Source organism: Myxine glutinosa, chromosome 14, assembly GCF_964187855.1.
Source record: "Myxine glutinosa chromosome 14, kmMyxGlut1.1, whole genome shotgun sequence".
NCBI classification, from domain to species: domain Eukaryota; kingdom Metazoa; phylum Chordata; class Myxini; order Myxiniformes; family Myxinidae; genus Myxine; species Myxine glutinosa.
The window spans coordinates 51,429,720-51,446,750 of record NC_136274.1 but is presented as its reverse complement, the minus strand read 5'-3'; the positions used below and the strand labels follow the sequence as shown (position 1 = coordinate 51,446,750).

The window sequence follows — 17,031 nt, the reverse complement described above, 5'->3', positions numbered from 1 at the left end:
GTGCTGTGTTTGGCTCCCTCCAGGGCTTCAGTTACCACAAGGTCCAGGCTTTCAGATTCCCGGGGGCATGTCCCACTGCCCGAAGGGCCAGGCTTTGGAGAGCACCAGGTATTGCGTACCTTGCTGTCATATGCTATTCCCTACAGGTGTTTCATTTTGTTAAAGATATATCGCGGATTCCAATTTATTTGTGTGCATATGGACAACTAGTTGGGGTACTTGGCATTTCCCATTGCTGTTCTAATCCTGTTGGCATTTTGAAGAAATCAAACCTGGGTCTAAAACCATTCCCTACCCCCATTAAGGAATGGGGTTGGAGATCATTTAGTATTGCCTTTCATGTAGCTACAAAGGCTTAGACACTATAGAGCGATTTATTTAAAAAAAAAAAAAAAAAAAAATCCTATTTGTTTTCAAATACCGTACAGTATTTCACTTTTTTGCCCTAAAACACTCCTTGGCACTGAACCTCTGGAAGTTTGACTGATCCTTTTGGCCATCTTTGAGAAATACAACGACTCACAATAAGTTAGGGATATTGGCAGGTTCTTCGGTGTGGTTGATTTTGTGTATTAATTATGTTGAAAAAAGTTGTTGTATTGGTTCTAATTCTATGGTTATTAATGAGTGTGAAAAAACACAGCATTCTTGATTTCAATACCCTAACCCCTATAAAAAAAAATGAACTCACTCCCACAATATCCCTAACTTATTGTGAGTAATGTATGTGACACACACACACACACACACACACACACACACACACACACACACACACACACACACACACACACACACGCGCGCACGCGCACACGCACACGCACACACACACACACCCTCAAACATGAAGTGAAAAGACCTGGAAGCTGAAGAGAGCCATAATTATGCCAGTGATAATTGTATAAACAGTAACGATGAAGAAGATCCTTAAAAACCATCCATAGGAATATTAATACAAATGAAAACGACTGACAGTTGGAAGCTGTCCAGAGCTTCGTGACGATTCTCAAAATAGCACTTGGAACAAACCTTTAACAATAAAACTTCACAGCTTGGCCCATGAATCGTGACTCCCTCCCCCACCCCCCTTACCGAAATGGAGGTGGATACTTCGAGACATGGGAGGACTGTTCCACCGTTCCACCTTCTTGACAACCAACCAACCAACATACATGCACACACACACACACAAACACACACAAACATATTATATATGTATATACATACACACATACATCTCTCTTGTAGTTCTAAATTAGAGGTAGACTGCACGCAAAATTTTGAATTATTTGTGGATTGAATAACCGCAGGACGAGACCAGCGATTACTGGCACTTGCAGGGATTACTAACGAACGACATTTTCAATTGCACTAGCAGGGACCCATATAACAGAGGGCAGAAACCCCCCCTTTTTGAACGGTGTATCGGCAATAAGCGCTGCCTCACATGCTCCTGGAAGTTTGTTTCAGCATTGTAAAGGTAGGGCATGGCGTTTGTGAATTTGACATGAAAATCAAAATGCCAGTGCGTGGAGTCAGGCCATCTGTCCAACCAATGGCGGAAAGAGAATAAGATGGACGGAAAACTGCTACTACTTTAATATATTGTTACAGACACGACTTTGATGTTAAGGTGGGCCGAGCGGAATGGCCGTCGTGTCCGCACAAATTACCCGATTGTACTCGAACGTCGACGAAGCCGCGCTACGCTGGCTCAATAGGAAAGAGAAGACACCCGGCTGGGTTATAATGACACAATACGACACCAGGGGTTCAGTTCTCAAGACCTCCGGAGGAGGTTATATTAAGGCGGAAGGTTAGATTACAACTACAAGAGGTACATCATAGGAAGACAGGCACTTAGACACAACCTTATATTATTCCCGACAGACCACAGAGAAACAGGACAAAAACTGACTCACACGGGGATTGATGGCAAGGAAAGCGGGTATTCGATGGCCAGCACAAGGTGCACCTTGTGCTCAGGGACAGGATGGCGCGGCCCAAAAGATGCAGGAGGTCTCTCAGCGCTCGAGGTGGCGTCTTGTCGTCTCAAGCTGGGGGCGCATCTGACTCAGCGCTCGCAGGTGGCTTTCCTTCTCCAAGCTCGGTGCGCATCTCCCGTCACATCCGGCGCGGGGCCGCGTATATCCGGCGGGGAGTGACACGCCCTCGGCTCGTTAGCTCCGCCCAGATGGAATCGGTCCGCCCTTCTTATTGGGTGCGGGGGGGTTTACCAGGCTCCGCCCTTGACGAGGAGCTGACAGCCAGCCCCTTCGTGGTAACCCCGTGGAGCGCATGGATAATGGCGGCTAACCGAGCCGGAGGGAGGACGCACACTCCCCGCGCGCGCCGTTGTTGTAGTTGTTGTTGTAGCTGTAGTTGTTGTTGTTGTTGTTGTTTGGGGAAGAAGATGGGAGGAGGTATGGGAAGGTCCTAAACTCACTACTGGTGCCATATAATCACATTCTGGTGCAACGAAGAGTCATAATTAATGGAAACGAGGCCTTAACTGACATAGATTAAGAATAACTAGGAAGATGTCCGAAAGTTGTCTACGTGTGGTGCGGTGGACCTGGGCACGACATTTAATGGGGGAATAAGGGGAAGGTCGGCTCTACTGATTGTTATTTACATGCAATGGGACTAGGGAATGGGGGACTGGGGAAAGTTGGGGAGTATTGGAGAAAATAGGGGAATATTTACAAGCGGATATGGAGGCCAAATTCCATATTCGCAACATTGCACCCTTCTCTACCCTCGGGGCGTCCCGACCCGATAAATTTTTACCTACTTTAGTGTGGCACGTAATGTAGTTCCCTCTACTATTAACTCTACCCTGAGTGCGACAGTTTTACAGATATTCACAAATGAGTAAATATGTCCCCCTGCGACGTTGCACCCTTCTCCTCTCAGAAACACACCCACAGGATAACCGAATCCGGAAAGAATTCGCAAACTACACATACAGCCGGTAGGGAGCATTATTTACAAGATTACGCTGATATCTACACTACGATCCAGGACCTGTCTTTGGAGGAACACATGCAGATGTTATGCATAGAGAGAGCGCGCTTGCCAACATCGATACACCAACCCACGAGTGCTCTGTGGCCGACGGCCTTTAATAACGTGCAGAGCACCCTTTCCGAGCATCAACAGCACCACCCCACCACCAATCGGTGCAGTCACCATTGTTCAATGATTAAAAATAAATGCGACAACCCCTAACCCTGCAGGTGTCTCTTGCTCTTCTTGTGGTGCACTTGGTGTCAACTAAAAGTGGTTCACCTGTATGGCATAGGTGCCACGTTGACCCATAGGTCCATCCCCGGGTGGTGCTTGGCCGCAAACGAACTGCGGTCCATTGTGGGTGGCCACAAACATTGCGGTCCATATGGTGTATCGATCCCGGCAGCAAACAGCGAAAGTGCAGGCCCACAACTGCGCAGCCAGCACCTCTCTCTCCTCTCTCTCTACCCCAAAGCCAGATCCTCGGAGGTGGGAGACAAAAGAAGAAACAAGTGAGTAAGGTGGTAAGGGCGCAAAAGTGCACGCAATGTAAGGTGATGCACACTGGGGGCACATGGGAACCAGGTGAGACAGGTACGTTCCTATCGTACGCCCCCCCCCCACCAGGTAACCTACATGGCCCCTCCCTTACCCCTTACTGTATCCACACAACACAACACTACCCATAAACATCTACTTTACAGATCAACAAACATCCCTACTGTCTTCCCCGTTCCTCCCATAAACCAAATTCGTCTTCTCTCCCTCCTAACCAATCAAATTTGCCATTTTCAACTCTCATCAAAATTTGCCATCTCCAACTCAACATCATAATTTGCCATAACCAATTCATCATCAGTCCCTCCTAGGGAGGGAGAGATGGAATCACCCCAATGTCTCATCCACGTCGTGATGCGTCTCACAAATCCACACAGCGATTCATCTCCTGCAACAAAACAAAGAAAACACAGGTGTGGAGTCATCATCATCACCACAGGTAAGTGGCTGCGTATGGTGCGACAGGTTCATCAATCCTAACTATTTCCTAAATGACTTTAACAACTTTACACTACCCGGGGTCTTTCTCCGGCCAAACCATTGGCCCTCTTACTCTATGGGTTCTAAAAACCAATTCCCATTGGCCAAACTGTGGTGCTCTTCAATTTGGGGTCTCACTCCCCCGATTCATCTCCCGGTGCCCTCGCACAATTTCTGGGCTGCGGCGTGTACCTCTCCCAGTGGGTCTACCCACCTGCACACCTCCACCACTGCAGTTGCCTCCGAGCTTACCTGCTCCTTACCCTAACCTATCTACCTGGGGAAGGCCCTCTGGCTCTCTCCCCACTCCGTGCCCTCTCTGGCACTGGGCTGCCCGATCCACACCCGGGATCCTCAGGCACCCACTCACAACTACCGGCTCCCAGAGCCCACCTGCGGCCTCACCTGGCCGACATCCTCACAGTGGTGGAGTGCCCAACCAACTACACACACTAACAGGCTACACGCCCAGCCATTTCCACAACACTAATGCACCCATTCACAACACCATTCTGCAACCGCACCACAAATGCCAATATCCAACCACAATTTACCTGCACCCTCTACCTAACACTTACACTACCCGCCCCGGGTACTCGTGATGGGGGTCCACTCTTCCCCCATTCACACCTTCGCACCATGCACACCACTCCGTACCACTTACTCCAACTCTCTCCACACACCTGTACCTGCACACCTGTGCTCTCACACCTGGTGCCACCTGCACCCTTCTCTCCCCAAGCGCATTCGCGCTGATCCACACACTCACTACTCATACACTGCTCCACACACCTGTCCAATTGCACACCTGTGCAATCACACCTGTTCCATCCTCACACACATGGCATCATCTCAGCTAACTACTCCCTTCTGAAACTTGCGCTTCCCAGTCGTCCCTTTAAACTATTGCGCTCCCTCGTCATTATAATCCACACTAATCTACCTGCGTCCCCACTACAGGTATCAGTCACTAACTAACCTTAACGTTACCTAAGGTCATCTTCTCTAGATCCCTACACACAATATCCTAACCCACCCGGGCTAGTTTTCACTGCCATACACCCCATAAGCTATTGCTCCTTTGCCCCCCCTGTGAGGGATGGTGGATTTGCCATCCCACCACATCGGGGGTCTCTCACTACCAATTTTGCACATCTAATTTCAACAAATTAAAAATTTGCCAATCACTGCCCATCATCTGCCAATCACTACTGCCAATCCCTTGCCAATCATCAAATTTTGTTTTTCTCTAATTTTGGGTCCAAAACACTAACCTCATCACCCAGTCGACTCACTAATACCTCTCGGTGCGCCAATTCCTGTCCAAAGCCCGGCTTCGTAAAGCCAAGCAATGGATGCTGGTTGTTTTGTGCCAGCGGCTGAATGCGTCCGGCACTCGGTGCAGGGACGGGGGCTTACCCGGGCCGAGATCCCACGCATCACCTCGGCGTGGAGCCATCCAATGTCCCGATCTCGACCTGCCGGCACGTCTCAACAAAAAGTGGTCGCCATAACGACCCTTCCTATCCAGCTGCCCGCTCCGCCTAGTGGAGCACGGACGCGGCCGTCCCACGCGAGGCCCAGCGTGGATCGCGCACGGCGGTCCTTTCGAACCCGCCGTGGCTCGGATCCCCGCTGGTTCTCGCGGCACGCGAAGCCCGGCACGCACCGAGGGCCCGATTCGGCTATAAGTCGTTCTAAACTCGACCCCGTCTAACGTCGATGCTTCACCTGGACGCTTACACCCCGCAGCCCGTTCCTTGCTCACACATCCAGCCGTGCCCATGCTCCTCGTACCTTTCCTTACACACCCAGGTACACCCATTCCACTCACAGCCTTGGTCACACACCTGACCACCGAACACTTTGGCACACATTCGTTGCTCGCACACCTCACCAATACACCGCTTCGCGCCCCCTCCTCGGTCACCTCCTCTGTGACAATCACAGGTGTGCCCTCATTCGCACACCCAACCACGTGCCTCACCACCAACTCCAGCGTGCATTCCCACTCACGCTCTACCATTCCAGGTGTGCATCCTTCCATCCCAGGTGTACATCCTCGCTCACCTGTCACAACTAACTCACGCTCCTTGTCACTCTCACTACTTTCACCTCCATTCTTGACAGCGCACTCACCCTTACTCTTGACAGCGCAGTCTTTCCCCATGCACCTGTCCGTCACACACCTTTCTCGCGCACACTCTCCCGTTACACCCTCTGTAACACTCACCACAGGTGGACACTCTTCCTTACTTCTGACAGCGCACTCTTTCCTCATGCACCTGTCCGTCACACACCTTCCTCGCGCACACTCTCCCGTTACACCCTCTGTAACACTCACCACAGGTGGACACTCTTCCTTACTTCTGACAGCGCACTCTTTCCTCATGCCCCTGTCCGTCACACACCTTCCTCGCGCACACTCTCCCGTTACACCCTCTGTAACACTCACCACAGGTGGACACTCTTCCTTACTTCTGACAGCGCACTCTTTCCTCATGCACCTGTCCGTCACACACCTTTCTCGCGCACACTCCTGCGCACACTCTCCCGTCACACCCTCTGTAACACTCACCACACCACGCTTCCATGTGCTCCCTCGCACACGCGCTACGACCGACTCACTCTCGCCAGCACACTCACTCCTTGGCACGCACTTTTTCCTCACACACCCCAGAGTCGGACTTTCTTGCACACCTCCTTTTTCGCACACCAGACCTGTCGCACACCTCACCAACGGCCTTTCACGAACACCCGGGTCCATCTCGACCCCCAAGCTTCTTAAATCCCCTGGCGCATCATACGCACGACCATATTGGTCACCACTTACACCGGGTCCTCTTCCTCTTCGCTTCTCCTCCATCACCTGCGAATCCCTCATCCGGTTAATGAGCACATCACGATCCAAACACAGACTTTGGACCAATTCTTTTATCTCCTCTTTTATCTCCTTGTTATCTCCTCTCCGTCGCTTCTTAATTTCGCTCACCCCTTCTTCCACTTCTTCTAATTTGTGCCTCACCTCTTTTATTCCCCGGTACGTCTCCTCAAGCTCGTCCTCCAAGGCTACCTTGACCGTTTCCATGTGCGTCCTCACCTGCCGGTCCTTCGTCTCCATTACCTCTATCACCTCGTCCAACCTCGTTGTCAGTCCCTCACGTACCATCTGACATTCCCTCTTTGTCGCTATCAAGTCGTTTTTTATGTCGTTTTGTGTCGCTTTCAACCCTCCTAATACCGCAGTGTTCCTTTGAACCTGCTCCACTAACTCCGTCTGTCCCACCGTCAGCTGCTCCACCTCCTGCGTCAGGTCCTCTATGCCCCCTTGTAACTTTACAGTCCCCTTTCTCACCTCCTTCTCCATGTGCTCCTTACAGTGCCTCACCTCCTCGCGCACTCCTCCGACCTCCTCACTCACTCCTCTTCTGATCTCCTCTCCCATCACTTGCATCTCCTGCCCAGATGCCACCCTCATCTGCTCCATTTCCTCCCTGTGAGCATCCAGTTTGGTTTCTACCCCCATTCTGACCCCCTCTATCTGCTGCCCCATTTGGTTAACTTCCCTTTCCGCTTGGTCCCTCATGTCCCTCAATTTGCCTTCCATCCTGTTTTCTAACCCCTCTAACCCATTTTTCACTCCCTCTATCTGATTCTCCTGGGCAGCCATTCTGTTTTCTACCCCCATTAACCCATTTCTCACCTCTTTTATCCCGTTGTCTAACCCCTCAAAATTATTGTCTAACTTCCCAAATTTCTTGTCTAACTCCTCAAAATTATTGTCTAACTTCCCAAATTTCTTGTCTAACTCCTCAAAATTATTGTCTAACCCCTCACTGGTACCCCTCGCTTCGTCCCTCATTACTCCCAATTGCTCACTCTGAGCATCCATCCGGTTCCCCATTACCCCCATTTGGTTTCCCAACCGCTCACTATCAGCCCTCATTTGCTCACTAGTCTGGGCCATAAGGGCCTTCATTTGTATAAAAAAAAGGTTCCAATCCACCAGCGTCACTGCTACGGTCGCGGGCGTGGACGCCGTGGCCACCTCGTGCGTGACAACGCTATTTTGCGACCCTGCCGCCCTCACTGCTTCGCTCTCCTCGCGTCCCTCAATTTGGTCCTGGACCGACCCTGCTTCACTCTCCCCTACCGGACCCCAGCCGTCTTGATCCGCCATAGCGCGACTTTCAAAATTCGAGTTTCGTAACACCAATCCAAATTTTGCTGTTATAATTTCGTCGAGCGCAGTAACCGCGCTCCGGCTCGATTTTCCCTCCCAAAATTTGGGCCTAACTAATTTAGTCCCGGGTCCGAATCTCACTCCTCGACACCAATTGTTACAGACACGACTTTGATGTTAAGGTGGGCCGAGCGGAATGGCCGTCGTGTCCGCACAAATTACCCGATTGTACTCGAACGTCGACGAAGCCGCGCTACGCTGGCTCAATAGGAAAGAGAAGACACCCGGCTGGGTTATAATGACACAATACGACACCAGGGGTTCAGTTCTCAAGACCTCCGGAGGAGGTTATATTAAGGCGGAAGGTTAGATTACAACTACAAGAGGTACATCATAGGAAGACAGGCACTTAGACACAACCTTATATTATTCCCGACAGACCACAGAGAAACAGGACAAAAACTGACTCACACGGGGATTGATGGCAAGGAAAGCGGGTATTCGATGGCCAGCACAAGGTGCACCTTGTGCTCAGGGACAGGATGGCGCGGCCCAAAAGATGCAGGAGGTCTCTCAGCGCTCGAGGTGGCGTCTTGTCGTCTCAAGCTGGGGGCGCATCTGACTCAGCGCTCGCAGGTGGCTTTCCTTCTCCAAGCTCGGTGCGCATCTCCCGTCACATCCGGCGCGGGGCCGCGTATATCCGGCGGGGAGTGACACGCCCTCGGCTCGTTAGCTCCGCCCAGATGGAATCGGTCCGCCCTTCTTATTGGGTGCGGGGGGGTTTACCAGGCTCCGCCCTTGACGAGGAGCTGACAGCCAGCCCCTTCGTGGTAACCCCGTGGAGCGCATGGATAATGGCGGCTAACCGAGCCGGAGGGAGGACGCACACTCCCCGCGCGCGCCGTTGTTGTAGTTGTTGTTGTAGCTGTAGTTGTTGTTGTTGTTGTTGTTTGGGGAAGAAGATGGGAGGAGGTATGGGAAGGTCCTAAACTCACTACTGGTGCCATATAATCACATTCTGGTGCAACGAAGAGTCATAATTAATGGAAACGAGGCCTTAACTGACATAGATTAAGAATAACTAGGAAGATGTCCGAAAGTTGTCTACGTGTGGTGCGGTGGACCTGGGCACGACATTTAATGGGGGAATAAGGGGAAGGTCGGCTCTACTGATTGTTATTTACATGCAATGGGACTAGGGAATGGGGGACTGGGGAAAGTTGGGGAGTATTGGAGAAAATAGGGGAATATTTACAAGCGGATATGGAGGCCAAATTCCATATTCGCAACAATATAGAGCAGTTTCCGTTTTAGTTCATGGCCGATCATTTGTTTCACACGAGCAATGCTCGCTCGTAGCAGATGAACAAATGTGGTCCTTTCCCTCTGGTGTCGAAGATAATGGCCTTGGAGGAGGATAAATAAATAATAGACAAATGGTAATAATAATAAAAATGGTGCCTTAGAGGAAAGAATATAAAACGGAGTGGATATCCGTCGGTGCAGTAGCCCGTTGGCTTTGCTTGAAGAGCTGCTTTTCTCAAACATGTACAGGTTGTTTGAATTGGTACGAAAGAATGCACTAATATTGTGTGACTCGACTCGGTTTGTTTTTCAATGATAAAAAGCGTTGCATTGACTTTTCTCTTTATTTCTTGCACAAATGTTTGCAGCTTGGCTGGTTCTGCAGTTTCTTCTGATTGGGGTGTCCCACAGTCATCTCGTCTCAAGTACAGACAGTTGTTTAACAGCCACGACAAAACCATGAGGGGTTTTCTCACCGGTACTGCGTGACATTCCGGGCCACGTCCCTGCCATTCCTTCCACCTTCCTCCTTTAAAATTTCACCGTTAATTCCGGACATTTTATCCTTGCACGACTAACTTTGACATAATTTACATATTCTGAGTGTAATAGTGGGGCCCGATAGCCGAAATATTCACAACAATTGTGCATTTTGTGATTAAAGCACCAAATTTGGCACAGAGATAGACTAATATATTTTCAGCAAATCTGGATATTGGGGCATCGCAGATTTGGCCTCTGACAGTCGTGGCAACCTTCTTACGAAATGGCTGCCAGTGATTGCAATGACTTCGCAGACCAGGTTAGGGTGGACAAAGACTGGGATGGTCTGTTCGAGCCGCACTGGGCCATACTACCCGATGCAGCCCAGACCTTGTCCTGCAAATGTAAAGAGGGTTGTGTGAAGCGCAGCAAGTGCAGAAAGGCTGCACTTGAACGCACATCCCTATGTGTGTGAGGGCGATTGTTTGCAGAATTGGCACTCTGGCCTTCAGTGAGACCATGCCACATTAATACATTCCTTTTCCTGGTAGATGAACATGATGGATCGCTCCACCTAGATTTAGTGTTTTCGCTCATGATTTTGGCCTACACTTAGACATGGGTTAAAAGAAATGCAAACAAAATAGTTTCATCTCTCTTTGCTTTGATAATTTGCATACACCTCATCTGATTATGCTCTTCATTGTAATCTGGACAGGCCAACTGACTGACTTCGTGGTCTGAGTATGTTATTAATATAACAAGGTCATCACAGAAAATGACATTTCTGCACCACTGTGTCACCAAAATATTCATTTTATAACCCCACTAGTGAGGTACCCGTGCTCTACACGGGTGGGAGGCCCAGGTCTTAAAAAAAAAAAAGTTTTGAGAAATCCTATGAATACTCACACCCACTTGAGGACAGGTGCAGGGGCCCCACAAGCTGCACAGAAAATGTGGTGGGGCTGGGTCCAACACTGTTAAGTTACCTTATGTTACCTCCATCTTATGCAGTTCCTCAGAGTTACCATATTGCTTGGCAGCCATTTTGTAAGATATCTGTGATGGACGTCAGGGGCCAAATCTGCAATGCCCCAATATCCAGATCTGATCCATATACGAGTATATATTCTTTTATCACAAAATGCACAATGGGTTTGCTATGGTGCCCCACTATAAGAGAATGAACAGAATCTGTGTGGAAGTTTTAGCAATTGCTCGATGAGCAACAATTTCGATAAAAAGGAGATGTTTATAGCGTGCTCCTGTCTTGTCTTCTTCCAGGTCCGCAAGCCAGGTTTGTGCTCATGCAGTCCCGTCTGACGCAGCTCCAGCTCGCAACTATCTGGTGAGTTTCATCTCTATGGGCAAAGGTCGAGGTTCACATATCAGAAACACATTCTGCCACATCATCAGTTGTATTGGTTACTCCCACTGTGTTCTGTTCTTGTGGCAGGAATCTCTCGGATATTGATCAGGATGGAAAGTTGACGGGTGAGGAGTTCATCCTGGCGATGCATCTCATAGATGTGTGCCTCTCTGGCCAGCCCCTTCCCACCACCTTGCCAGCCGAGTTAATCCCGCCAATCTTCAGGCACGATGGGTTTGAGGTTTTGTTTTAAGGTTTTGTTTTGCTTTAGACATTTTTATTTTGCTCGAGCTGCTTGATTGTTATTTTGGGGTTGTAAAAATGGTTTTGTGATTACCATTTTTTTCGGCTTCCACGTCGATCCTTTTTTTTCCCTGGAAATACAGGCTTTGCATGACTAGTACTCACGATCGACTTATCTGTGGTTCAACGCATTGAATTGGAAAGTGATATTTTCTGAAATAAATTGTATAAATGTTAGTTTTTCTTTGTTTGTTTTTATGCCTCCGCCGACGAAGTCGCCGGAGGCATTCTGTTTTTGGGTTGTCTGTCCGTCTGTACAGGCTGGACCTCGTTTTTCTCAGCAACCATATGTCCAAGACAAAACTTTCAGGGTAGGAGTGACACCCATGCAGAATGTTTTTATGATAATTGTGATGTCATAGGTCACGTGGCATGGCAGCCATCTTGGATTAAAAGCAAATAATTAAAAAAGTATTTCTCGGAAACTGGTCTGGAAAAATTTGAAACTTGGCACATTGTCAAGGACTCCCAAAGCGGAACAAAAGCATGATAATGAAGACATCATAGGTGAAATGGTATACCAGCCAAAAATGTTTTAATCGAATTCCTTATCGTAAAAATTTGACATTGCATGCACATGATCTATGAGCCATTTGTATTGAAATATAAAATTTATGACATCATAGGTCACGTGGTTTGGCAGCCATATTGGATTGAAGGAAAATATTAAATAATTATATCTCTGAAACCGCTCACCCTATCGATGCGAAATTTTACAAATATCATCTACCAGCACTGTTGCATATAGTTTGAAAATGATGTTGTAGGTCACGTGTTTTGGCAGCCATCTTGGATAGAAAAACGAACCTTATCCGATCAACACGAAACTTCACAAACATGATCCTCTACCCATACATATGCAGAGTGTACATTTTTTAAAGGTCATATGTCATGTGGTATGGCAGCCATATTAGCTTGAAAGCCGATATTTTAAAAAATCCCTTCTCTGAAACTGCTTCACCGATCGATGTAAAACCTGTCATGTCTGGTAAAAATGTGATACTTGAGAACAGCTGAAGGGATTTAAATCAAGCTTGTTTATTTTTAGGACAGTGAACAATGACATCTACCTGTTGTGGGACTATGCGGAGCCATATTGGTGACAGTCGCATTGTTCTAGTTTTACAAGGTCTCGGGCTCGGTATTAAGCTGACGCACACACACACACACACACACACACACACACACACACACACACACACACACACACACACACACACACACACACACACACACACACACGTACACACACACACGTACACACACACACACACATATATATATATATATATATATATATATATATATATATTCAGGTGTGAGTATATATGGACAATCCCCATCATTTGGTATCCATGGGGAGGAGGAAATTCCTGAGAAAATGCCTCGCTGAGTGCGGCGAGTGAAAGGCAACGCCATTGTTGTGATATCGCCGATATGCAGAATATTCCGGGAAGTGATGGCACTTTTCCCAAGCTCAGTGGCTGTTGCATTTATCTCATCAGTGTGTGTGTGTGTGTGTGTGTGTGTGTGTGTGTGTGTGTGTGTGTGTGTGTGTGTGTGTGTGTGTGTGTGTGTGTGTGTGTGTGTGTGTGTGTGTGTGTGTATATATATATATATATATATATGTATATATATATATATATATATATATATATATATATATATACAGACTTGGCATTTAATATGGAATATTTTTTTTTTCTTGACTTGGGTTTACTTTCTGAACTCACTATCAATCTGGTGAGTTTCTTTTACCCTTCGGTCATGTCTTTGTTGAAAGAACCATGTCACTGATTGTCTTTCGCAGCAAGAAGTCAATAACAGGATTATATCACAGGTGGCGTGACAAAATGTAAGGACAGGTACATTTGACGATTGGCTTCACAGTCGGGTATATAAGGGTTGTTGCGTTCTGTATTAGTGGAAAACAACTGCTGCACGTCTCCAAAAGTTATTGCCGCTTCCTCTGGAGATGGTCCGTCAACTTGACAATGCTGTTTGTCATGGAGTGGTGGCTTTACGAAATTCTGGCATGAAACAGCATGCTATTGCTCGGCAGTGTGGCATCACTCAAGGTCAGGTATCAAAGATCCTGAAAGAAATGCTCAGAGGGGTGTCCCTACTCCAATACCGAGGCTAGGACGTCCACGCAGAACCACAAGGAGAGATGATCGCCAGCTGCACCGGTTAGTCTGCAATGGCCGTACCAAGTCAGCTAATCGGCTTAGGGCTGAGTGGCAGCAACTGACAAATGTGCCTGTATCCAGAAGGCTAGTCAACCAACGACTGGTTCAAGCAGGCTATCGTGCCAGGCGTCCCCTGAGAAAGCCATGCCTGACCAGACAACACAGCCAGCGCCGATTGCAGTGGGCCAGAGAGCACCGTCAATGGCAGCCAGGACACTGGAATCACATGATCTTCAGTGACGAGTCTAGATTTCTGGTCTATCGTCAAGATGGCCACGTCCGAGTGCGCAGACAAGTGCATGAAGCCCACAACGAAGATTGTATAGTGCCAAGAGTCCAAGCTGGAGGTGGTGGTGTGACCGTTTGGGCTGCTTTTCTTGCAGGGGGCAAAACTGACCTGCTTGTTCTGAATGGAAACCTGAACCAGTTCAAGTACAGCGTCATTCTGGAAGAAACATTGCTTCCATTTGCTCGTGCAGCCTTTCGAGGAAACTTTGTCGTCCAAGATGACAATTCACGGCCTCATCGTGCTCGCATGATCCAACACTTTCTTGCTGACCATGGTGTAGAGCATATGGAGTGGCCTGCCACGTCCCCGGATATGAATCCGATAGAGAACTTGTGGGCAGAATTAACGCGTCAAATCGACAACTTGGAACAGCAGCCTACCTCTGTGCGTGAATTGCATCAGGCTATTGTCACTGCATGGCAAGCGATTCCTGTCCAAACCTTGGCAAATCTCGTGAACAGCATGCCTCGACGTGTACATGCTCTCCTGAATGCTCGTGGGGGTTACACGAAGTACTGAACAGTAATTTCACTGTCCGTAATCCAAGTCATAATTTAGCTTTTATTTTTGTTGAAATTTTTTTTGGCTAATGTGCAAAATAAAGAGATACTTCTGGAAAACGTACATAAGTTTAACACAGTACTGTCCGTGAATTGAGTTCGATGTCAGTTTACATCACTTTCAAAGATCAATTTATTGTTTCGAAATGTCAAATGTGGTTTTTGTTTCTTTTAAAGGTCACATTAACAAAATCTAGAATAATTTCAACATAATTCCAATGAACTTTTGGTTCTAAGTCATCTTGAAAAGTAAGTTCACCCCCACAAAAAAATATTCCATATTAAATGCCAAGTCTGTATATATATATATATATATATATATATATATATATATATGTGTATATATATATATATGTGTATATATATATATGTATATATATATATATATATATATATATATATATATATATACTATATACATATACATATATATACATTACATTACATACATGCATACATACATACATACATACACACTCGCACATACTGATGAGATAAATGCAACAGCCACTGAGCTTGGGAAAAGTGCCATCACTTCCCGGAATGTTCTGCATATCGGCGATATCACAACAATGGCGTTGCCTTTCACTCGCCGCACTCAGCGAGGCATTTTCTCAGGAATTTCCTCCTCCCATGGATACCAAATGATGGGGATTGTCCATTCTTTATGCTTGTAAATGTTGAGCATCAAGCAAGGAAGCAGCATATGACATTTTTGTAAGTCTTTGCTATGACTCGACTGGGATTTGAACTGCCAACCTCTTGGGACTCGGAGTGGATGCTCGAACCATTACACCACCAAGTCTGGTGATGGTTATTTTGTGGCAATTTAAAACGTGCAACAGAAATAATTTCCCAGAACGTTTGCCAGTTGGTTGAGCAGTTAAACGTTAATCCACTCACTAAAAAATAACCACCTTTAGAGGCCATTTTTCCCCGCAAGCGGGGGTTGGCCTTTTTCGGGAACCGTGGTTGTTGTTGTTTTTTGGTCCCCTTTTTGAAGCAATGTTTTACGGCCGGATGCCCTTCCTGACGCCAACCCTTTTTGCCGCCTTTAGCGACAAACAGGGAATTACCAGTGAACTGGTACTCAATTAGCCGACCTCGGAAGGATGACAGGCTGAGTCAACCCTCCTGGCGTTAATTCAGCGATCGACCGGGATTCGAACCCAGGATCCTGGGATCCTAAGCCGGCACCCTAGCTGCTAGCCCAACACCAACACCAACACCAACTCACTGACGCATGCAATATTATCCAATCAATAAGGCGCATGCACTCGCAAAATAAGTTTGATCCATCCCTTTCAATCATATGTATCCACCTTACGACCTTATATCAAAATGCCTCCCGTAAAGTCATGCAAGTCTTACACGGCAGCTTTTAAGTTGGAAGTTGTCAGGTTCGCTGAGGAAAATGGTGGGAATATGGCTGCGCACAGGAAATATGGTGTCAGAGACTAATTTATGAATGAAGGAAAGAAAATTTGGGTTGAAAAATTGACTGACTTGTAGGCCGCAAAATATGGTAGTTTAATTGTGTTGTCATCTATCTGTGCTTTCTTGTCTTTTGATATCCCTGCAGGCGAGGAAGGTCTGGTAGTGCTGCGGCGAGTACCATCGGTCCACTGCCGGAAGCTAAACTCGAGGAGCCGATCGTTGAGGAACCAGAGAAGAAATTGCCAGGTAACTTTTGTGAATTTTGTCATCGGAGATGCTCATGGAACCTTTTATCACCTTTTGATCTCGGTCAATGATCAATGGTCGGACTGAGCATCGCCCGTCTGTGTTTGTGCTCTTTGCAGTGAGCTTTGAGGACAAAAAGCGTGAAAACTTTGAGAAGGGAAACCAAGAGCTGGAAAAGCGACGCATGGCACTGCAGGAGCAGCAGCGGGCTGAGCATGAGCGCCTGGCTCAGCGTGAGAGGGAGGAGCAGGAGCGGCGCGAGCGTGAGCGGGCAGAGCTGGAGCGCAAACGCCTGCGCGAGCTCGAGCGGCAGCTGGAACGGCAGCGTGGGTTTGAGAGGCAGCGTGAGGAGGAGCGTCGGAAGGAACTTGAGCGGCGAGAGGTGGGCATGGCTGTTGAAGTTCAATATTATTACCCTCGCCAAAGGAGAGGGTATTGCATTTGAGTCAGTTTGTTTGTCTGTTTGTCTGCACAGAATAAATATGATTTTCTCTGCAACCGTTGGTCCGATTGACAGGAAATTTTCACCATAGGTGCAACTCCACCTGTATAATTTTTTTAATGATAATTATGACGCCATAGGTCACGTGGTTCGGCCGCCATCTTGGAAAAAC

General features: G+C 47.6%; 1 protein-coding gene across 3 annotated transcripts in view; it reads left to right on the top strand.

Annotated features, from left to right (window-relative positions):
- Nucleotides 1-17,031, top strand: part of ITSN1 (intersectin 1) — a 222,897-nt gene that overhangs the window by 14,391 nt on the left and 191,475 nt on the right. For 2 of the 3 annotated variants that reach the window (XM_078768236.1, XM_078768235.1), the window contains exons 6-12: nt 24-108; nt 9,907-10,016; nt 11,309-11,372; nt 11,481-11,618; nt 11,957-12,007; nt 16,317-16,417; nt 16,537-16,799. In XM_078768236.1, the coding sequence (XP_078624362.1) occupies nt 24-108; nt 9,907-10,016; nt 11,309-11,372; nt 11,481-11,618; nt 11,957-12,007; nt 16,317-16,417; nt 16,537-16,799 (812 nt within the window). The remainder of the gene's footprint in view (nt 1-23; nt 109-9,906; nt 10,017-11,308; nt 11,373-11,480; nt 11,619-11,956; nt 12,008-16,316; nt 16,418-16,536; nt 16,800-17,031) is intronic. The other variant, XM_078768237.1, reaches the window with a different exon arrangement.